Source organism: Oryctolagus cuniculus, chromosome 17 (genome assembly GCF_964237555.1).
Source record: "Oryctolagus cuniculus chromosome 17, mOryCun1.1, whole genome shotgun sequence".
In the NCBI taxonomy this organism is placed as follows: Eukaryota; Metazoa; Chordata; class Mammalia; order Lagomorpha; family Leporidae; genus Oryctolagus; species Oryctolagus cuniculus.
The window spans coordinates 34,994,911-35,018,697 of record NC_091448.1 but is presented as its reverse complement, the minus strand read 5'-3'; the positions used below and the strand labels follow the sequence as shown (position 1 = coordinate 35,018,697).

The 23,787-nt window shown below is 42.5% G+C and overlaps 2 protein-coding genes across 4 annotated transcripts in view; one reads left to right on the top strand and one right to left on the bottom strand.

The window, feature by feature from the left end:
* VMP1 (vacuole membrane protein 1) overlaps positions 1-13,408 on the bottom strand; it is a 136,931-nt gene extending 123,523 nt beyond the window's left edge. The window contains exon 1 of the mRNA XM_002719255.5: positions 13,271-13,408. The gene's annotated coding sequence lies outside the window, so the exon portion shown is untranslated. The remainder of the gene's footprint in view (positions 1-13,270) is intronic.
* PTRH2 (peptidyl-tRNA hydrolase 2) lies at positions 13,329-22,187 on the top strand. 3 transcript variants are annotated; one of them, XM_051824740.2, is made up of 4 exons: positions 13,329-13,641; positions 15,978-16,032; positions 20,013-20,584; positions 21,928-22,176. In XM_051824740.2, exon 3 carries the CDS (start codon positions 20,013-20,015, stop codon positions 20,550-20,552), a length of 540 nt encoding a protein of 179 aa, XP_051680700.1. In that variant the 5' UTR covers positions 13,329-13,641; positions 15,978-16,032; the 3' UTR covers positions 20,553-20,584; positions 21,928-22,176. The 3 variants fall into 3 exon arrangements, with proteins under 3 accessions (XP_051680700.1, XP_069917097.1, XP_002719302.1); XM_070060996.1 differs by lacking the exon at positions 20,013-20,584 and having other exon boundaries at positions 21,928-22,187; XM_002719256.5 differs by lacking the exon at positions 21,928-22,176 and having other exon boundaries at positions 20,013-20,687.
* The last annotated feature ends 1,600 nt before the right edge of the window (positions 22,188-23,787 follow it).

The window sequence follows — 23,787 nt, the reverse complement described above, 5'->3', positions numbered from 1 at the left end:
AACATTTCTAAGAAGAGCCACTTTTCACAATTCAACTGAGTATCCCTAATTTTAGAAATATGTGGTAAACTATGTAAATCAGATTCCTGGATGTAGGAGTAAATCAAAAGTACTCCTTACCCTGTTTAAAAGACTGGACTATAGTGGCAGGTATTTGGCCTGTCAGTTAAGATGCTAGCTGGAAATTTACATCCTATATCAGAGTCTCTAACTTCCTGCTAACATAGATTCTAGTTTCCAGCTAATGTGCACCCAAAGAGGCAGCAGGTTATGATCCAGTAGCTAGGTCCCTTTTATCCAAATGGGAGAGCTGGACTGAATTCCTTGCTACTAGCTCTGGCCTGGATCACCCCACAGAATTGTGAGGAGTGAACCAGGAAATAGGCACTCTCTGCCTGTGACTCTCAAATAAATAAATTAAAAACAAAAGGTTGAAATGTCTTCCAATAGGAATCTAATATTCTTGACATTGAATGGAGCCTACTCTGAGAATGTATGTGGTTAGTTTTGTTCGCAAGAATGAGACTGCTAAATAAACATTACAGGTCTGTGGATGACACAAGATGGAAACAGGATGGAAGCAGAACTCAAACATCAAATAGTTAATTTTTGTTGTGAACACATATCTAGGTACAAGAATTATTTTAAAAAGCTATAACTATCAGATTTTAAATGCAGCTGAAGTGTACAAAATAAAATCTTGATATTAAACTATGCACAGCTTTTGTTTTGGTTTGTTTTTTTGGTCTCTGGTAAAATAGCTTAGAAAACACTGCTAAAATCAGCTGACAAAGGTCCTTTGTGGGCTGTACATGCAATGCTAAGCCAATAATACTCCATTCATTTTAAACATTACCCACACTTGTAATGCAAAAACAATGTGAAACTAAATTACTGAGAGTATTCCACAGAGAAACAAAAAAACATTTAAGGATGACATGATAAAGTAATTCCCTGAATAATAATATGAGTTATTGGAAAAGTTCACCAAATGAAAGAGTAAAGAAGTAGCAATAAAACCACTGATTCTCATTGGGGGCAACATTATTTCAAAATAAATGTATTTTCTTTTAAGAAAATCATCTATTCAAATAAATACTACTTTTTCATAAAAATATTAAGTCAAATTCTCAATATGCATTTTTCATACAGGGCTTTCAAAGACAGCCAAGTTTGATTATTGTACTTTCCAGTAAGTTTCCTTGCTTTCAGAAGTGTCCACCCTTAATTTATTTAGTTGTATTCAGTTAGATAACTCTAAAACACTTGTAGATCTCTCTTAAACTATTAAAATTTGGGAACTACAATTTACTCTTGGAAATTGGATAAATAATTGAAGTAACTTAAACATCTTGGCCAATGAAGCTTTGGTATAGTTTTCCACTTGTGCAGAGGTATAAAGTCAAAGGTAATTCAAATACAATGCAATGTACAAAAACAGACTGATTATCAGATCATCTGATTCTACAACCAGATAATATCTATCAAGTGGTTGTGGCAGTTAAAAAATTGTGTTCTCTGAAGATTCATGATGATTTGACTCTTTTTAAACTTTCTAAAGTTTTAGGAATTAGACTAAACTAAAACCTCAAATTAGGATACAATATAAAAGTATTCAAAAATCTCCATAAATCTCCCAATAATGGGTTAGCAGGCTATGAGGGCATGTATTTCTTACCTGAAATGCTCCTTACCCTAATTTACTGAAGCATAAAATACATTCAACTCAACACAGGATTCTAATAACTGAAAAAGGCAGCTACTCCAGACCTAATTAGATAAAATTTTAAATTAAAAATTCCAATTAAAAAAGGAATTGCTAGATTTCCTCTTGGAGAGACTGAGGTTTTAGAGGTTTTTTCCACTTCTCACTTTTTTTTTTTTTTTTAATTTATTTATTTGAAAGGCAGAGTTACAGAGAGGCAAAGGCAGAGAGAGAGGTCTTTCATTCACTAGTCAGTCCCCAAATGGCCCCAGCAGCCGGAGCCAGGCCAATCTGAAGCCAACAGCCAGGGGCTTCTTCCAGGTCTCCCACGTGGGTGCAGGGTGGGCCATCTTCCACTGGTTTCCTGGCGCCATAGCAGAGAGCTGGATCGGGAGTGGGGCAGTCGGTACTCAAACTGGCACTCATATGGGATGCTGGCGCTGCAGATGGTGGCTTTACCCACTACGACACAGCACTGGCCCTACTGCAGAACTTTTTACACTGTTGAACTGTCATTCACAGCCCTTTTTAAAGAATACTTTGAGCTTCATTTGTCCCTAACATTCCCAGTAATATTCACTCGTGACTTTCATTCCCACTTAAGAAAATTAGAACTTACTAAACGTTACAGTGCAATTATTTTTACCAAAGAATTCTTAGTGCCCAAATGGCTTCATGACAGAGTTTTATAAGATAATAAACAGTGTACTTGAAATTACATTTTTCAGTATTATATTTATATATATATATTATATTTTTCAGTAACATTTATTGTACCAAGGGAGGTACATGTACTAGAAAGTCTGAGAAGGGGCCGGTGTTGTGGCTCAGCAGGTTGAGCTGTGGCCTACTACTACCCTACTACTACTACTACACCCCATGAGTGCTGGTTTGAGTCCCAAAGCTCCACTTCTGATCCAGTTCCTTGCTAATGTGCCTGGGAAAACAGCAGAATATGGCCCAAGTGCTTGGGTTCCTGCAATCCACATGGGAAACTCAGCTGGAGTTCCAGGCCCCTAGCTTTGGCCTGGCCCAGCCCTGATTATTGTGGTCATTTGGGGAGTGAACTAGCGAATGTAAGATCTCTACCTCTATTTTTTCCTTCTTTCTCTGTAACTCTGCCTTTCAAATAAATAAATAAATCTGAAAAAAAAAAAAAAGTGGGAGAAATCCTTCCTCTCCATAAAAACTAGACTTGGATTGGTTATTTTAAGACATCACTGGTCTGACAAAGGAAAGTCTAACCTAAGGTCTCCTTCTATCTTTCCAAAAGACAAAGAAGCTATATAACAGACACAGAGACTACATGGCTAAAGTCCTAGGGTGGTTGTGAGGCAAGGTGGGAACAGAAGGGAATGTAAGCAACAAGAAACTAACAGGAGCAATAGATACTTGGAAGGGCCAGGCTACTGTGACAAGCGTCTATATCACCAACACTGTAGGGATACTGAACTCAGGAGGTGGGCAGCTAAATTTGTGATTTTCTTTCTAGGCTAAAATCCACAATGTCTACTGAAGTAGTCCCAAGTCAGAGGTACCCCTTTAATCCTAAGCAGAAGTACCATTTTTAAACCATTAACATAAGATTCTAGGGATCAACCTTAAACTGTTATTCAAATCATTACAGACATATATCCAAGAAGCTCAGTATGTCTCAAGTAGGGCGCATAAAAAGAAATCCTATCCAGAAACACTGCAACCAAACTACAGAACACTAAAGCAAAAAGATCTTGATCTTCAAAGAAGCCAAAAAGGACACACTGCTGACAATAGAGGACAGTAGTACAGCAGACTTCTCAATGCAACAATGAAAGTCAAAAAATAATAGAATAATATTATTAGAGTGCCGCTCCCCCTCTTCGTGGAGGAATGACACAGGACCCTGTGCTGTTCTTTTGTCTGCTCGGCCCTTCCCGGGTTTGCTGCTGGTTCTTCCCGGCTTGGCTACCGACCCTTCCACCTCCGTGGAAGGGCGGTTCCCCCTGCCACTTTCCCCACTTCCGCGGGGGAGCGGCACACTGCCGGCCGGCTCTCTCGGGGGCGGCTCAGATGTTCCTCAGGTGTTCCTCTTAGATGTTCCTGGTGCATGTTGTCTCTCTCCTCCTTTATAGTCCTCTTTCACCAATCCCAACTCTGCTACCCACACGCCGAGTACGCTGCTCTCCTCCAATCAGGAGCAGGATCAGCTCCTGCAGCTCAGTCAATCAAATTGGCGAGAGGCAGCTGTGTAGAAGCTGTTTACTCCCTTCTCAGCGCCATATTGTGGGAGAGCAGATGCATAGAATATGTCTTAATTCCAGTAACTTAGTCTAGTCCGAGTTGCTCCCCACATTAGAGTGTTGAGATAAAATAGCTATCACTTTAGAAATGTGTGCTCCCTAAAACAGATGTTAGGGTAAGTAATAAATCAGGAAGTTTACCACCAGATTTGCTCAAATACAAACTTCCAAGGCATATACTGTAACAAGAAACCAATGATGATTTCAAAGTAGCTCAACTATGACAGATGTAGAAAAATAAAACGGTAAGTATGCAGATAAACATAAACAAGCATTGTATAAAACAGTAAAAGTACCTAATTTGTGAAAAAAATTTTGAAATTTTGATAATGATAAATGAATGAAGAAGAAAAATACAGGATCTTAAGTGTACTGAAACTAGAATATCAAAACAGTACTTGACAGAAAGAAATTCAAATAGTCCAAAAATGTCAACAATCAAAATACACCGATTAGACTCCGCACTTTAAAGGCATTCTGAATATTATAGTTTTCAAAATTCCATGCTATTTGTTAGGACATAGAAAAGTCGAAAAACAAGAAAAGAAGCCCATGAAGATAAAAGGCACTGGGATAGGCACTGTGGTACAGTGGGTTATGCCGTTGCTTGGGACACCAGCATCCCACATCAGGATGTTGGTCTGAGTACTAGGTGCTCCGTACTTCCTCTTCCTCTTCTTTTTTTTTTTTTTTTTTTTACAGGTAGAGTTATAGACAGTGAGAGAGAGAGACAGAGAGAAAGGTTCACTCTCCAAATGGCTGCTACGGCCGGCACACTGCGCGGTTCTGAAGCCAGGAGCCAGGTGCTTCCTCCTGGTCTCCCATGCACCTGGGCCATCCTCCACTGCTCTCCCCGGGCCACAGCAGAGAGCTGGACTGGAAGAGGAGCAACCAGGACTAGAACCCGCTGCCCATATGGGATGCCGGCGCCGCAGGCAGAAGATTAACCAAGTGAGCCATGGTGCTGGCCCCCACTCCACACTTCTGATCCAGCTTCCTTTTAGCGTGCCTGTGAGGCAGTAAATTTGGGTTCCTGCCATCCATGTGGGAGACCCAGAAGGAGTTCCTGGCTCCTGGCTTCATCTTGCCTGGCCATTTGGGGAGTGAACCAGCAGGTGGAACCTCTCTCTCTCTCTCTCTCTCTTTTTTAAAGATTTATTTATTTTATTTATTTGTAAGTCAGAGTTACACAGAGAGAGGAGAGGCAGAGAGAGAGAGGTCTTCCATCCGATGGTTCACTCCCCAGTGGGCCACAACGGCCGGAGCTGCGCGGATCTGAAGCCAGGAGACAGGAGCTTCTTCCAGGTCTCCCACGAGGGTGCAGCCATCTTGTACTGCTTTCCCAGGCCATAGCAGAGAGCTGGATTGGAAGTGGAATACCAGGGACTTGAACCCATATTGGATGCCGGCGCTTCAGGCCAGGGCATTAACCCACTGCACCACAGCGCCGGCCCCGAACATCTCTCTCTCTCTCAACCTGTTTAACCCACCAAGCCATAATGCCCACCCTGGAATATCTGCATGTATATAATGAAACACCTATAAGACAGAACCTAAATTTACACACAAAATTCAGTTATGCTTCATATACACCTTATGCACATGGCCTGAAGGTAATTTTATACAATATTTGCAGGGTGCTTGTGTTTTAACTGACTCATCATATGAAGTCAGATGTAGAATTTTGCACTTGTGGCATCATATCAATAGTAACAATTTTAGGATTTTGCATCATTTCAGATTTTTGATATTCAAATGAGGAAACTCATTTTGTATTTTCAATCTGGCACTATTTATTGTAAAAGTTATAGACAACTGAATGTTCACTGTCAAAAGAAAAAATATGGTTCACTTATATAATAAAATATTATACAGCAATGAATAAGAGTTTTTCACACTTAACAAATAAAATTTTGCACATTTAACAAATATTTACCCAATGCATACCAGGTGTTATGCACAGAGATGCTATAAACAGACACAATAATGAACAAAAATTCAAACTCAGATAGTGATAAGAGTGAAGGAAATTGGTATGGGTGTTACATCATGTTGCGTACAATTCTGGTGTTTCTTTTTTTAAAGATCTATTTATTTATGAAAGGCAAAGTTACAGAGGCGGGTAGGGGGAGAGCGTGGGTATTCCAATCACTGGTTCACTCCCCAAAATGGACGTAACAGCTGGTACTGGACAGGCTAAAGACAGCCTGAATTCCATCCAGGGTAGCAGGGGTCCAAGTACTTGGACCATCTTTTGCTGCTTTTCCAGACAAATCAGCAAGGAGCTGGACTGGAAGCAGAGCAGCCAGGACTTGAACTTGTGCTTATATGGGATGCTGGCGTTGCAAGCAGTGGCTTAACCTACTGAGCCACAATTGTGCACGATTGTGAGCAGAATGCTTAGAGAAGCTTTCTCGGAGAACTTCACAATAGAGAACAGGCACAAAAAATAATGGGACAGAGCTTCGTGAGGCAAGGAAAAAAGAATTAAACAGGTTTTGATGCAAGAGTCTGCCTGGCGTGTTTCATTACCAACAGTTATGATTACTGATAAATTTGAACACACAAGTTTTCTAGAATCAAGGTTTTGCAGAGGTATCTGATTGTAATTTTACTAAAATGTTTTTGGAAAGAAAAAAATTCATAAAAGTTTAATATATAATAAAGTCTAAAGGCACTAACCTATCTTGGAATACAAATAGTTATTGAATATAAGTAAGTATATTTACATCTGAATTGCCCATATAGTTGTTTAACAAACTTTTATCATGGAACCATGACAGAAAACCCAATTTTATAGAAACCTCAGCCATATTTCTAAAGAGTGAAGAAAATTCTTTTATTCCATAGAAGCAAGTGCTGTAATCTTCCATAAAGAGACGAAGAAAATTTATGAGAGCAAGGGAACCTTAGATATTCTCTTGACTAAGGTCTTTTGAAACCTAGAGACTTAACAGTTTCTGGAAGGACCTAGAGTCATTGAGGGAAGAAGCAGTTAGTCAGATTAACCAATTTAACTTCACTGAACTTTCTGTTCTGTCCTCATCTGAACCACACAGCAGCATCTGACAAAGTTGTCTATTTTTTTTTTTTTTTGACAGGCAAAGTGGACAGTGAGAGAGAGAGAGACAGAGAGAAAGGTCTGAGAAAGGTTTATTTTTATTTTTATTTTTTTATTTTTTTGACAGAGTAGGCAGTGAGAGAGAGAGAGAAAGGTCTTCCTTTTTCCATTGTTTCACTCCCCAATGGCCGCTGCGGCCGGCGCACCTCGCTGATCCGATGGCAGGAGCCAGGTACTTCTCCTGGTCTCCCATGGGGTGCAGGGCCCAAGTACTTGGGCCATCCTCCACTGCACTCCCTGGCCACAGCAGAGAGCTGGACTGGAAGAGGGGCAACCGGGACAGAATCTGGCGCCCCGACCGGGACTAGAACCCGGTGTGCCTGCGCCGCTAGGCGGAGGATTAGCCTAGTGAGCCGCGGCGCCGGTAAATTGTCTATTCTTAAAAGTATTCTGTGTAAGTAAAAACTTTCATGTGCTTAAAAAAAAGAACATATATTAGAAAAAAATGTGGAAAATCTTGCACCCCTCTGTTCCTTATCTTCCAAGTTGTCTCCCTAATAGCTGTCTCCTCTGTCATACTGTTCTCTTACCCAGCCTGGGTCTTCTGCTGTCTCCTATTTCATTCAGTGACTCACTAGGTTCTATAGTTAAAAATACTATTGTGACTTATATTTCTGGTTATGAAATTTCGATTTATATATATATAATAGTACTACTTGCATGCCTGTTAATATTCTAAAGTTTAACATGTCATTTCTTCCCCATCCCTACCAACCTTCTTATAAAAAATAAACTTTGGCCGGCGTTGCGGCTCAATAGGCTAATCCTCCGCCTGCAGTGCCAGCACCCTGGGTTCTAGTCCCAGTCAGGGCGCCAGATTCTATCCCGATTGCTCCTCTTCCAGTCCAGCTCTCTGCTGTGGCCCGGGAGTGCAGTGGAGGATGGCCCATGTCCTTGGGCCCTGCACCCCATGGGAGACCAGGAGAAGCACCTGGCTCCTGGCTATGGATCAATGTGGTGCTCCAGCTGCAGCGGCCACTGGGGAGTGAAACAACGGAAAAAGGAAGACCTTTCTCTCTCTCTCTCACTGCCTACTCTGTCAAAAAATAAATAAATAAATAAATAAATAAATAAACCTCTCAGTACCTGGCACAACCACCTACCCAGCTACTAAATCCAGAAATTGTCATTCTGAGTCTCCTCTTTTCCTGACCACTCACTTAATCCAGGACCAAGTCCTATTCTGAACATATCTGGTATTCTCACACTCTCTACATTCTATGCCACTTCCTACTCAAGGTAGTCCCACTTCATCTGCTGCAGTGGACTCCTAACTTCTCTCTGCATTTTTAATCTTGGGCCCTTCAATTCATCCTTCATAGATGAGCAAATTATAATCTCATAAACTACATTTCTCCTCTGAACTGTAGAAAGATTTCTCACTGCACTTGAAGTCAAATCCAAACTCATTCCCACAGTCTGTAGAGCTCTACATAACCTGGGTCCTGTGTATCTTCCTGACTTCCTCTGTCACTGTAATTCCAGGTCTACTGTGCTAAAGCCTCAAAGATGCACGTAACTGTACTGTTAGCTCTCTCTGGGACTCTTGTTTGTTTCCTTCATAGCACTTCTCATTTCCCACTGTTTTCCCCAGAACCCGGTATAAGGCCTAGGATACAAGATACACTCGTTCACTAACTGGATGATGAACAGATAAGCCAGTAACTAGAAACTCAATCCAGGTCTCCCTGATGGGTAGGTAAGCAGCATGAGCTCAATCAGTTGAGCCATCACTTCAGCCTCCCTGGGTGTACATTAGCAGGGGGCTGGAGTCTGGAGTGGAGATGAGCAGTGAACCCAGGTACTTTGATATGGGGTACCAGCAACTTAACTGCTAGGCCAAATGCCCATCCAGAAAATGATTTTTCCATGCAAAGAAGGTAACTGCTAGAAGACATCATTAAATATCAAAAGAACAGTTGGCTTCAATACCCAAATTCTTATTATGGTTTACATAGACAATGTAAACTGTTAGCAAAATTACAAAAAGTTTATAAGAATGGCCTACAAGAATGCCTCTTTTGGTTTAGAATACCACATAAGCATAAAATACTCACAATATAAAATGTACACTGAGATATGTACTTACTGACACTTTATTAATAATGAGTAAACAATAATTAGGTAGGCAGCAACAGGAAGGCATTCTTTCAAAAGAAGGTTGGGAAAGAGTTTTACCAATAGCTTGGGTGGCCACATAACGATAAAGATCATAATCATGGTTAACTGTATGTTGGACACTATTCTAAATATTTTACTTAAATCGACTCAAACTTAAATAAAGATATAATAAAGGTCCTGACTTCCTGGTCTAGAAGACTGAGATAGCAATAGTAAGTAACTAAACCCAAGTAACAGAGCTGGAATTTGAACCTTGGCAATCAATCTAGCCTAACAGCCCTTGCACTTCATGCTATAGGCTTAGTTCTTCCAAATCATCTATAAAGACCGACATTATCATCAGAAAACCTCCAAAACGGGAAAACATCTGAACTACTGAAAACACTACATATTCAAGGAATAACAAACTCTTTAGCAATTACAGACTAGCCGGCATAGGATTACTCAACATACTGCCTTTGCTCAATTTAGATATGCCTGAAACTTTAAGTATCACCTTTTATCTGACACAGAAAAGTATCTCCTCTTCAAATTTCCTTGATTCTGCAAATCAAAGAGCACGTTATTTTTACATGGGCTTTATATAAGGGTTTACATAATACATGGCTTCTGCTCAGCAAGCTCTATTCAATGCTGCTTTGCCAGACAGAATAAGGAGTATCTTGAGGCAATATGCTCTTTAAAAGTTGACTCTTAAAAATATTTGCAAATCTTTTGGAAAGAAGATTGACAACTAACACAAGGCACCATAACTAACTTAACAATGTTATATTTCCTGTGCTTTACGTGTTTGTCAGGATTCTCTAAATTAGAGTTCATTTTCACACTAAATGGAGAAATACACAAAGAGCCTATGGCCAAAAACGAGAATGCTACTAGCACCCAGCATGATCAATCATCTAGGAAAGAGACTAAACAGGTTTTGTGAAATCAGTGGAACTAAGAGTTCCAAACAAGACAAAGAATTAACTCTTCTAGAGTGGCTATTTATCCAGAATGAAAAATAACGAGAGAAAAGACTATAAATATCAGACACGTAATATTATAGAATGTTAAAATCACAAATAGCTGGGGAATTTTTTTAGTCAGCGAAGTCAGCCACATTCATTTAGTAGAGACAGGTGCTGCAAGTATCCCGTTGTTTCCACTTGCCAGAAAGACGATGCTTCAATTCCTGATAGTAAGAAGGCACAATTTCAGAATAACTGTTCTAAAGAATATAACAAATTGTCTTTCCCTACACCATCCCACAGCAAATCTCGCCAAGCACAGTTCGTGTTTTCCTACAACTTACAAAAGTAAACCAGTTAAGGAATAAGAATGCACGCATATGTATGTGTTTATGCCTTTGTATATATGTATGCGTTGTCTTCATGTGTGCAAGTGTGTGTGTGTATTCCTTTAGCACATAAAGCAAAACATTTTTATGCAAACCAGGAAACACTACCAAACCATTATCAAGACACCTAGGGACAGTCTTAGCTGAACAGAAATAACATTTGTAAATTTCGTTCCAGTTCAGGTTCTGGCAGTTCTTAAGCCAGATGACTTCAGGCAAGCCACTTACTGATTGTCTCTGAGTCCTAGTTTTCTCCCCTATTAAATAAGAACACTCTATAGTTCCTTCTAATTCTAAATATCGGTTTCAGTAAAATAAGGTTTCTTATTTAATATAAGTAAGACAGGGCTACTTCTAAGAAATCTTAGTTAACTATAATATGTAAGTGCCAAAACTTTCAGATTTTCTGCGCTTGGAAATTCTCACTAACGATATATCATAACAAAAAAAAAATCATTTAAACTTACAAATGCAAAACTGTACTCATTTTCCAGTTACCTACTTATTAACCACAGTGACTAATTCAGTGGATCACAGTATCAAACTATCCTTGGCTAGCTTCACTATGTTAAAAAGCAGGGCAAAGATCATTACAGTAAAGTCTAATAATATTTTCAGATTAAAAAAGCACACAATATAAAACATCAAATTTTGAAATGATTCAAAGTAACAGCATTCTGCCCTGACACATCACTAGCTCTCATAGTAAAATGACAGTATCATCATACTTTCATTTATATAGTGATTTCTAATTTACTATCTCAATCTAGTGTGACAGTCCTATGAAATAAAGCAAGGAATACTTTTATCAACACAACCCAGATGAGTTCGGAATGTTTAGTCACCTGCCAGCCTTTACTCAGTAAGTACTGGCGCCCAGACTCCAATTTAGGTCTTGCAGGTTTGAGTCCCTGCTGCTCCACTTCCGACCCAGCTCTCTGCTAATGCACCCGGGAAGGCAGCGGAAGATGGCCCAAATCCTTGGGCCCCTGCACCCACATGGGAGACCCGGAAGAAGCTCTTGGCTCCTGGCTTCGGATAGGCCCAGCCCCAGCCGTTGCGGCCATTTGGGGAGTGAACCAGCAAATGGAAGATTTCTCTCTCTCTCTCTAATTCTGCCTTTCAAATAAATAAATAAATCTTTAAAAAAAATCAGCGATTCAAGACAAAGGCAGAAAGAAGTTGGAAAAGTGAGAAAAATTGAGAAATCAGTCTCTGAATCATAATGGAATTGAACAAAAAGAATGTAAGATCAGATTTGGTGGTGGTTATACAACAATAAACAAATTTATCAGGTGTAAAACTAATGATACATTTGTCATTTCTAATTCCACATCTCAAAAACTTGTCATTTCATTTCAAAGATGAGTGTGAAACAATTTTCTAACTAAGAAATAAGAATATGTAAATTAAATAAAATGATTAAACTAGCTATAGGTAAACTGCCAAAAGGCTTCAAATCACTTATTGAAGTATTTTAGAAACTTAGTTATATTCATATTTCCTTCTGGAACATGAGTTACAGGAATTAAACTATTAATCAATTGTATGCAAGTAGGTTATCTCTCAATAGGAAAAAAAGTGCTTTAAAATAATGTAGGCAAAGAAATAAAATATTTAAGACTTTAATTTAGAGTCATTTCACACCTACATCAACTGGTCACATTCATCTGGACACTAACATCTCCTTCCAAAGGTCAAGAAAAACACAATCTGGGGTGCGTCAAACGCTGCCTAGGATGAGAACAGTTTCTCTCTATCATCGTCTATGCTAAGCACTAATTTCAGACCTAATGAAAACACACTTAATAGGTAGCAGCAGCGGAGAATAGTACATTCTGTGTCCTTACAGCACTAGAAACACATACACAAGCTTCTCCAAATGACCAATGCAATCTCAACAAAACCCCCTGACAAGTCCCAGAGGAGATCGGGAAGACTCCGGGAACGTTTAGAACGAGGAGCAATGCTGACAGACGAGTGTGAACAGTGTCAGTCTATACAATATCGGATTTCTGCACGGAGTTGCAGGAAAATAAAAGATGACTGTCATTAAGTAACCTAGCAGTGTGACACTGGGCCACATAGGGCTTCTTAGAATTCCAGAGGCTGACATTAAGCCGACCTTCCATTTTCACCATAAATACCTCCACTGTAATGAAACGCAGAGGTCAGGGATAGGGTTTGGCACTGGGAGATTCGAGAAGCTCCTCTGCAAAGGTTCTCCGAAGTGAAGGCCCATTTATTTCTCTGACCACCATGGACCACCAGCGCCTGACATGGCCCTTGCACGCCTGAATTTTGTTTAGGAGCGGAGACATTTAGCATCACGCGCTAGTGGCCGGGGAGGGCAAGAATCAAACTGACAGATGGTGAGAAACAGCTCGGTCATCCGCAGGGAAGACCTTCTCCATTTACTACCAGACGCTGCAAGGGGTTCTTCCCAGAAGCCGAACACGGCTTCCGAGTGCGCAGAGAGGTGGGCAGTCTGGTGTCTGGCTTCAATGTCTCGGTGACCAACCAGGAGCGTTCCAAATAACCTGGCTACATTCAGCCTGAGACAGCCAGAGTCAGCACGCTGCTGGGAAGTCGAAATCAAGGTGCCCTAGATCTGCACGGCCTCCAGTGACAGCGTTCCGGAAGAGGCCACGCTCTGAGCACCGTCTCAGGCTCCCGTCCCCGGTTCCCCGCGTACGTTTACCTACCCGCCCCGACCCCGGCTTCTCCGGATCCTGGAAGCGGCTCCTGACCGACTCTCACACCCGCCGCTGGGCTCCGGCCAACCGGAACTCGTCCGCGTCACTTCCGGTCCGGTCCCCCGCTACAGAGACGGCCTCCAAAAGAAAAACGTTCCTCCCTCCTTTCGGCAGCCTCGGCTGATCCTCGCGGGATTTCCATTGGGCTGTCAGTTCAGGTCCTGTGGGCGTGGCCACAGGGAGAATGACGGCTCGCTTCGCGGTCCTTGATCCGGAACTGGTTGTGCAGGAACCCAGGAAGTGGAAGCCCGCGCGAGTGAAGCGTGTTAGCTGCCCAGAAGGCAAGAACGGGAAGGCGCGAGTGAGGAGAGGTGCGCCAGGTAGGTCGGTTCCTCCTGAGGCGAGGAAGGCTGCCGTCCTCCATCCCCTCTCCCGTTGGAGAGCTTCCTCCCACCTCATCCTGCAACCGTGCTGCCCCGTGGGAAGATGCCGACGGCTGCAATGAATTTTTCTCCGCGGTATCACCGAGTTCCCGTCTGGAAAGCTGTTTAATCCTTGGGCATTGTACCGCAGACTCTTGTCCTGTAGCGGGTGTGAGTGATGGAGGAACTCTCCCGCGGAAAGAATTTCGATCCGACTCCGGGGGATGGTAGAGGCTGCTCGGACAGTTTTCATTTGCACTGGGCCCTTACGATGAATAGGAGTGTGTGTGTGTGTGTGTGTGTGTGTGTGCGCGCGCGCGCGCTGTAAACGAGAAAGAATAGAAAATATTTTCCGGGAGAGATTACTGCTTGAAAGAACTCGGTAGCTTGGTTTGGCTGGGTGTTACGGTATACAGCAGGAGAGGAAATTAAAAAGGATACTGTATACTCAGCAATATATGTTTTACTCTGTTGGCGTTTAGCCAGTGATTTTTTTTTTGAGCAGGGAAACTCTATTTTGCAAGGATAATTATAATGGCAGGATGAAGTATGACAAAAGTAAAGCAAATGCGGGAAGGTTAGAGATAAGTTAATTTTGGAAAGTTTTGGCAAGAGGGCGCTGGTAAAAAGAGATAGGCTTCAGACATAAAGTCACCAGGATTTGGTGACTGGATGTGTGGTAGGACGCAGCAGGAAATGCGCAGAAATTAAGAATGCAGAAAGGGGGCCAGTGTTGCAGCCTGGTGAGTGGCAGAGGGTGAAGCCGCTGCCTGCCACACCTTCATCCGGTAAAGGTGCCCACTGGACTCCTGGCTGCTCCACTTCTGATCCAGCTCCCTGCTAATGCGCCCGGGAAAGCAGTGGAAGATGGCCCAGGTGTTTCGGAGAGTGCCACCCACAGGGGAGACTGGGTTGAAGCTCCTGCCTTCTGCCTGGCCCAGTGCTGCCTGTTGTGGCCATCTGGGCAGTGAACCAGCCGCTAAAAGGTGTCTGTCTGTCTCCCTCTTTCTCTGTAACTCTTTCAAATTAAGTAAATCTTTAAAGATAAGAAAATTTGCAATAGAAAGAACACTGTAGACCTGTAGGGGGTGAAATCCAGCAGAAGCTGGAGGCCTGGTGTGTAGCCAAGGAGAGGGTCCTACATACAGGATGATTTGTTCTGATAAACTGTTGTCTCCCATTAGAATGGTGGCTCCATTGTTTGTTTGTTTGTTTTTTGTTTTCCCCTCTGTGCTCTATTTGGTGAATAGAGATTGGATTAGAAAGGCAGCACATCCCTGGCTTCCACCTGGCCCGGTGCTGGCTGTTGCAGCCATTTGGGGAGGGAACCAGCAGATGGAAGTTCTCTCTTTCTCTAACTGACTTTTTTTTTTTTTTTTTTTTTTTTAAGATTCATTCATTTATTTATTTGAAAGTCAGAGTTACAGAGAGAGAGAAGGAGAGGCAGAGAGAAAGAGAGTTCCTCTATCCGCTGGTTCACTCACCAGTTGGCCACAGTGGCTGGAGCTGATCCAAAGCCAGGAGCCAGAAGCTTCTTCCAGGTCTCCCATGTGGGTGCAGGGGCCCAAGGATCTGGGCCATCTTCCACTGCTTTCCCAGGCCATAGCAGAGAGCTGGATAGGAAGTGGAGCAGCAGGGACTCGAACCGGCGCCCATATGGGATGTCAGAACTGCAGGTAGCGGCTTCACCCATTGTGCCACAGGGCCGGCCCCTGTAACTGACTTTCAAAGTAAATAAATCAATTTTTTGAAAAAGAAAGGGAGCATAGAGACCTGTGCTGTCCACTAGAACTTTGTTCTGTTGAAAATGTTTTGTGTCTCATTGATAGAAGGCCACTAGCCATGTTTCAGTTGTTGAACGAGGTAGAATTTGAAATGTGGCTAAGTACAACTGAAGAACTGAATTTTTATTTTGTTTTAATTACTGTTTATATAACCACAAGTGGTTTGTGGCTGTTGGATTGGACAGTACAGATAGACTGACTAGGGGGCCAAATATGTAAGCTCTTGTATTATATATGGGGTATCTGTAAAAATGTGGAAAATTAAAAGTGAAGTGTTTGGTGCATTTTTTTGAAATTCATGCATATGAGGGTTCTTCAGAAAGCTCATGAGAAATACTTATTTATGAAAAAAACTATGCATGGACTTATTTATTTGAGAAGTAGATAAGGCTCCCATTTGCTAATTCACTGCTCAAATGCCTGCTACCGTTGGGGACCAGCATTGTAATCTACGTCTCCCCTGTGGGTGGCAAGCATTCAATAACTTGAACTCTCTCTTCTGCTTCCCAGGGTCTGCATTGGTGGGAAACTGGACTCAGGAGCCAGAGCCAGGAATCAAACCCAGGTACTTTGATATGAGATGTGGCTGACTTGACTACTAGACTAAACATCTGCACCCAGCTGCTCTGTTTGATCCTCATTTTTCTCACCTGTTCGGTGAGGCAGTATCCTCCTTTTATGTTCATAGCAACAATCAATGAGGTAATACTTGGGTCATCCTAAATAAAAATGGAGAGATTCTCCAAAAATGACTAAATTTATTCAATAACAAACATTACAGTGGGAATGTGTGTGCTGTAGTAAAGTTATGTGTGGGTTCAGGGAGGTTAAGGCAAGGAAGTGTTTAGAGGCAAAATGAGGAGGAGGATTATATAAATTGTTTGAAACTCTAATCCTTGGTTACAAGCATCAATACAAGGGTGATACCTGTCCAAGGTTGAACTGGCAATTGCTGACCAGATAGCCTTGGGGAAGTATTTTGTGTGTAAGATTACAGTTCTGATAGAGTTGTATATGTTGGTTTTGTTACTAGGCATGAGATTCCCTCCTTCATAACCTGGCAGCATTCACTTGTTAGGGTTTGACTACTGTCACAGATGCAAAGGGTTTGCTAAGTTATGATACCTAAGGCCTCTCAATGGAGCAGTTTCCTGTTCCAGATATTATCTGAATCTGGTATAAAGGTATTTGCTTACTTTGCAACCTAGAAATTGGCACGGAGAATCCTTCTACCAGTTGATATGGAGGTCCGTGGGTTTTTTCTAGAAATACTCAGAAACAGTCACGCACTGTATACAACATACTGCATATATGACTGTAGTCCTGTAAGAGTATAATGGAGGTGAAAAATTGCTGTCACTTAGTGACATCAAAGACACCCTAAGATGATAGTACAGTGCATTCCGTACTCGTGTTGTGTGACCCTGGTGTGAACACTGCACTGCCACGTGTTGTCACAGCATTTACTTCAGTCTCGCTCTCCTTTCTTCCTGCTTGACTTCTATATGACTTTCCTCCCAGCTTCCCAATCCAGGGACCTACCCCTGTCTAAAACTCATGGTGCAAGGTGCCCTTTTCTTTCTGTTCGAGTCCAGATCCTTCTCTAAGGCCTCCTGGCCCTGCGCTTCATGCCAACACTACCCTTTCTGTATCTGCGGCATCTACCTGCCTTCCCTTTGGTTCTTCTGGAACTGTCTCTCCTCACGTTCTCCTGGTCGTCTGCTTTCCTTGCCTGTAGAAAGTGGGCATTTAAGAAGGTAGTTCCAGACAGGATTGCAAATGCAGGAAGAGATGCCGAGGGTTTTTTGGTAGATGTTTCAGAAAGTGTTTAAAAAGTAAAGGAGGCCAGGTGCCGCGGCGCACTTGGCTAGTCCTCCGCCTGTGGCGCCGGCATACCGGGTTCTAGTCCCAGTCGGGGCGCCGGATTCTTTCCCAGTTGCCCCTTTCCAGGCCAGCTCTCTGCTGTGGCCCGGGAGTGCAGTGGAGGATGGCCCAAGTGCTTGGGCCCTGCACCCGCATGGGAGACTGGGAGGAAGCACCTGGCTCCTGGCTTTGGATCAGCGCAGCGCAGCGCGGTGGCCGTAGCGGCCACTTGGTGGGGTGAACCAATGGAAAAAGGAAGACCTTTCTCTCTGTGTCTCTCTCTAACTCTGCCAGTCAAAAAACAAACAAACAAACAAACAAACAAACAAAAAAGTAAAGGATTCTAACAGACCCATATAGTTACAGGTTTTATCACAGGAAGTAGCAATTTCAGGGGAATGGGTTTTGTGCCTACAAAAGCAGGGTTTGATTTTGAGATTGGAAGTGTGGAGGTTATGAGGTTTTTTCTTTTTGATTGACTGTACTTTGACATATCCAGCCTTCAAAAGTAGGACATTCGTGTAGCAGTATATCGTGTTAAATTATACTTTTTTAAATTTAAAGGTATTGTAAACATTCTGTTTATGGACATTGTTTTCTGTTCTTTGGAGATTGCATTTCAGTCATTGTTTTTAACTCCTGGTTCTACTTTGAGATGCAGAATCAGCCTTGACTTAGATGAAGGGTAAAGGGATTGTTGGTAAAGGGATTGTCTTTTTTCTGAATTAGACTAAGTCTTTAGGTGCTAGAGATGTGTGGTTCTCAGCCCTATCAGATCCAAAGCACATTTTTATAACAAATCATTTATAATAAATGTAAAATATACATCCACTTTGGAAAATAGTTTGGCAGACTTTCAAAGCTAATAACAGTTATATGAGCCATCAGTTCTACTTGTAGATGTATGCCCAAGAAAAAAACAAACATATGTCTAACAAAAACTTGTACATAAATGTCCATAGCAGCATTGTTCATAATAGGCAAAATGTAGAAACAGCTCAAATGTCCATTTGCAGTCGAATGCATAAATAAAATGTGGTCTATCCATGCATTGAAATCCTCATCAGTAAGAGTAATGATGCATGCCACAAGATAGATGAATCCTAGAAATGTTATGCTAAATGAATGAACTCAAAATGCCACATTTTGGATGACTGCATTCATATAAATTGCCTAGAATTGATAAAGACACATAGCAGGTTGATGGCTATCACAGAGTGGGAAACGAGAAGTGACTGCTGATCAATAAGGGGTTACTTTTTGGGGCACTGAAAATATTCTGGAATTAGAAGTGGTGATGGTTATACAACCTTATGGATGTAATTAAAAACCACTGAATTGTACACTTTAAAAGGGTGAATTTTATGATACATGAATTCTATTTTAGAAAGATTTAACATGAGCTGTACTGTCCTGAGATGATTTGATACTATTACTTTATCTACCATATAACTTCAAATATATTAATAGAAGATCCTATGTTTTACCTAGTAAAGAAGAAAAAGGAAATTAATGACAAAGAAGTATTTGCAGGAATGTCACCTGTGCCATGAAGATTGTAGCATTCCAAGGAGGCCACTTTGAGGCACCCCAAGTAGCACTGTGGCTCTGGGTAGATAAATGCTTGGCTACTGCTCCACTAGCAAAAGAACCCAACAGCCTCAAGTGTGGACTTGATACAGGTGGTTCACTGGTGACACAATACTGTGAACAGCTTTGCTGGGGTAGTAAGATTTTCTAAGTGAAGGGTAAAGGATGATCTTCCTTTGTTTTATGTGACTGATATTTAAAAATCTAGTGTATGTTAAAACATACTTTGGAGCCGGCGCCGTGGCTCAATAGGCTAATCCTCCACCTTGCGGCGCCGGCACACCGGGTTCTAGTCCCGGTTGGGGCGCCGGATTCTGTCCCGGTTGCCCCTCTTCCAGGCCAGCTCTCTGCTATGGCCAGGGAGTGCAGTGGAGGATGGCCCAGGTGCTTGGGCCCTGCACCCCATGGGAGACCAGGAAAAGCACCTGGATCCTGGCTCCTGCCATCGGATCAGCGCGGTGCGCCGGCTGCAGCGGCGGCCATTGGAGGGTGATCCAACGGCAAAGGAAGACCTTTCTCTCTCTGTCTGTCTCTCTCACTGTCCACTCTGCCTGTCAAAAAAAAAAAAAAAAAAAAAAAAAAAAAACATACTTTGGGCTCCTATGCAAAATGCAGCAGGCCTAGGACAGTGGCAGCAGGGCATTTCCCTGTTCCCCAGCGAGCGGCAGTGAGGGACTGGTGCCATCAGAACTGCTGCCTCGTAAAAACACAGGGAAGTACTGGATTCCAGAAAGGGGACACACTGTTACGGTGATTTTTTGGATCCTTTAGGCATCTTTGTAAAACACATTTCCTTTGTCCCCAAGACTCAGGGAAGACTTGACAAAGTTATTGAGCCCCACAGGTGCTACTTCCCTCAGAATTCAGAATGACCCAATCTGCTTCTTGGGGATGCTTGAATTTTTCTAATACACCGGGGATGGGTGGTATCAGGGTACATGCTTAAAACCTACATGTATTTTGCCTTTCTTCTGGATGACCTCATATAGTTCTAAAATGTTGCTTGCTGTGTATAGACAAGGTGTTGATCTGATAAGCCTGTAACTTTTCATTCCCCCATAATGATAATGTTTTTTTTTCCTTTTCCTTAAGATGCTCTCCAAATCCTTGATTATGGAATATCTGGCTCATCCTAGTGCACTCAGCTTGGCTGCTGGGGTTGCTTGTGGCATGTGCCTGGGCTGGGGCCTGCGGGTACGCTTTGGGATGCTCCCCAAAAGCTTAACGAGTGAGACAGACACAGAGAGTGAAACAGAAGAAAGCATCTTGGGAGAGAGTGAGGAGTACAAAATGATTCTTGTGGTTCGAAATGACTTGAAGATGGGAAGAGGAAAAGTTGCCGCCCAGTGCTCCCATGCGGCCGTCTCTGCCTACAAGCAAATTCAAAGGAGAAACCCCGAGGTGCTCAGACAGTGGGAGTACTGTGGCCAGACCAAAGTGGTGGTGAAAGCGCCTGATGAAGAAACCCTGATTCAGTTACTAACCCATGCCAAAATGCTGGGACTCACTGTTAGTTTAATCCAAGATGCTGGGCGCACTCAGATTGAACCAGGCTCACGAACTGTCCTAGGAATTGGGCCAGGACCAGCAGATCTAATTGACCAAGTCACTGGTCACTTAAAACTTTACTAGGTGAACATTTATTACGAAGATGACTTCCCCAGGCAAGTGTTTGAAGCCTGTCAAATTCTAACAATAAAATCTCAGTTTCTTCCCCTAGTTGAAATACTTGGAGGTGAAAATAAAAGCCATTCCTTTGTTCTTGTATCATGTACTTGGCAGGTAGTTCTCTTCCTGGGCTAGGTTACATGGGTTTGGTGGCTCAGTAACAGGGGCTGGCACGAATACTTAAGATGAAAGCAGCTGTGCAGTATAAAATGGGATGAAAAGGGGGATTAAAACCAATTTTCCTCTCCATGGGTAGGTCTTTGGTCTTTGTGTGTTGCTTGCTCTTGCCTGAGACCACTGCTGTTGGCGTTGGGGGGATTCAAGTGCAAAAGCAGTCCCATGGGATTCACGCTGCAGTTTTCACGCTGTCACTATTTGGATGATTGATAAGGTACTGAACTAAGTAGATCATGGTATAGCCATCCACAGTGGAGTCTCGTGGTTTATAATCTAACCTTTTTATTTATGTCTCAAAGTTGAAAGCTGAATTTTTTTTTAAAGATTTTTTTATTTGAAAGAGAGGTAGAGATCTTTCATTTGCTGGTAACTCACTAGATGGCTGCCAGGGGGCAGGCTGGAGCCAGATGCCAGGAGCTTCTTCCAGGTCTCCCATGTAGGTACCAGGGGCCCAAGCACCTGGGCCATCTTTTTCTGACCATTACCAGGGAGCTGGATGCAGTGGAGCCACCAGGTTTCGAACAGGTGCCCATATAAGATGCCAGGCAGGCGACAGCTGTACCCTCTAAATCACAACGCCAGGCAGGCCCCGAAGTTGAGGCATTGTTTTTCATGCTCATTTCCCCTGACCCACAGTGGGCAAAGTTTCCCTGAGATCATAGCCTACATAAATTCCATTACTCCTCTTTCCTCTAACAATGCAGCCGCTGAAACTTAGGGAGTGACCTTTTGGATGTTGAAGGTAGAAATGGGCCCATGTGAGAATCTGTGGTAACTAAAATGAACGTAAGTTGTTGTCATGTTCCTTTCCCTAGAATTCAAATAATAATTCAGTTATCTAAGGGCACCTTTTTTTCCCCTTTGACTTAGCTACAGACTGAAGCAGAAGATCCCAACTCTCAAATGCCAGGTTGCTTTCAAATGCTATTGCTAGAATCTTTTTTTTTTTCTTGAATGCCTTCTTTTAGGATTCTGACGACAATTTTTAAATTCACTATATCCCCAGTAGCTGTAATTCTGTGTAACGTCATGTAATTCCATGGTTAACGTCAATATATGTAGTGTGACAGCTTCAGAGGGTGTAAGGTGGTGGAGTCTGAGCCAAAACCCAAGTCCTACTGCAGCCAGAGTTAAAATGTCTGATATTTGGTCTGTTTTACAGAGTTTGCACTGGCATAGGACAGCACACGAGAACTGTGAATGATGCCACAGTAGCAACTGTTTCTACACAGATGTTTACACTGGATCCACAAGTGATGCAACAACATGTAACTGAACCGAACTCAACTGTAAATGCATCATTCTGGCTCAGCTCAGTTCTGATGGCTCCAAATTCAAAGAGTTCATTCCCAACAGGATGGCCCAGGGTGGCTGACTCAAGGAATTGCAATAAAACGTGGTTTCTCTATTAGGATGATCATACAGTATTTCTAGTCATTCCGGAAATATATTCTGCGTATTTTCTACTTTACCTGTGCTTTGTAGGACTCAGTTTTATAGTTCTCAGAATACACTGAATGCCTCTCTGCAGGGTCAAAACTATTTTCCTACTACTAAAAATTTTTCTTGTTCCCTGTATTGACATTTGCACTGCTGGCCCCTCTCACATATAAAGCAGGGATACCTATGTGTATGATTAATTAACATTCATTACTCATGACTGTCATAAGATACTGTGTTAACACTAAACACTTCTATAGCAAACCAAAGGATGGCAGTTGTCTTACGGAAAAAGACTTGTGACTAAGCTGGGTTTTGTCTTGGAACTTTTTTAAAAAAAGGATTTTATTTATTTGAGAAGTAGAGTTACAGGGAGGAAAAGACAGAGAAAGGTCTTCCATCCTCTGGTTCACTCTCCAAATGGCCACAACAGCCATAGCTGGGATGATCTGAAGCCAAGGGCCAGGAGCTTCTTCCAGGTCTCCCACACAGGTGCAGGCTCCCAAGCATCTGGGCCATCTTCTGCTTTCCCAGGCTATAAGCAGAACTGGATTGAAGAGGAGCAGCCTGAACTTGGTATGTTGCCCACATGGGATTCTGGCACTGCCAAGTGGAGGCTTATTCCACTACACCACTACACTGACCCCATGGAACATTTTTGAGAATCAGGGGCCAGTGTCGTGGCACAGTGGGTAAAGCCGCTGCCTGCAGTGCTGGCATCCCATGTGGGCACCGGTTCAAGTCCTGGCTGCTCCACTTCCTATCAAGCTCTCTGCTGTGGCCTGGGAAAGCAGCAGAGGATGGCCCAGGTCCTTGGGCCCATGTGGGAGACCCGGAAGAAGTTCCTGGCTTTGGGTTGGCTCAGCTCCGGCCATTGTCACCAACTAGGGAATGAACCAGTGGATGGAAGACCTCTCTACCTCTCCTCTAACTTTCAAATAAATATTTTTAAAAAATAAGAATCAACTGACAAATTCACACCTGGGTGTTTGGCAGACATTTCCTTATATATAAACTAAATGAGCCAGTCATTTCAAAGAAAACTATTGACAGTATTTTGGAAAACTTCATCTGTCTCTCCAAACTTCCCAAAACTGTTAAGATTTTTTGGTGAGATCAGTATTCTCACAAAGAAAAATGTAATAAAATGTACCACCTCTCTTTCAAATAGGAATGTTTAAAAGTTTTTTAAAGTATTAATATTTGAGGCTGGCACTATGGTATAGCTGGTAAAGCTGCTGCCTATGGCACCAGCTCCCTTATGGGTGCTGGTTTGAGTCCTGGCTGCTCCACTTCTGATTTGCTCCCTGCAAATGTGCCAGAGAAAGCAGTGGAGGATGGCCCAAGTCCTTGGGCCCCTGCACCCATGTAGGAGACCTAGAAGAAGCTCCTGGCTCCAGCCTGGCCCAGCCCCAGCTGTTGTGGCCACTTGGGGAGTGAACCAGCGGCTGAAGATCTGTCTCTCCCCCTGTATCTCTGCCTTAAGTCTTTGAAGTGTTAATATTTGGAAAAACCACATAAATCAGAAAATCCATTATTTTCCATGTAAGTATTGCTTAAGTGTTAACACACAATGAGTTTA

What these genes read in the sequence shown, in the direction of transcription:
- PTRH2 (XM_051824740.2), top strand. Translation starts at nt 20,013, where the DNA reads ATGCTCTCCAAATCCTTGATTATGGAATATCTGGCTCATCCTAGTGCA.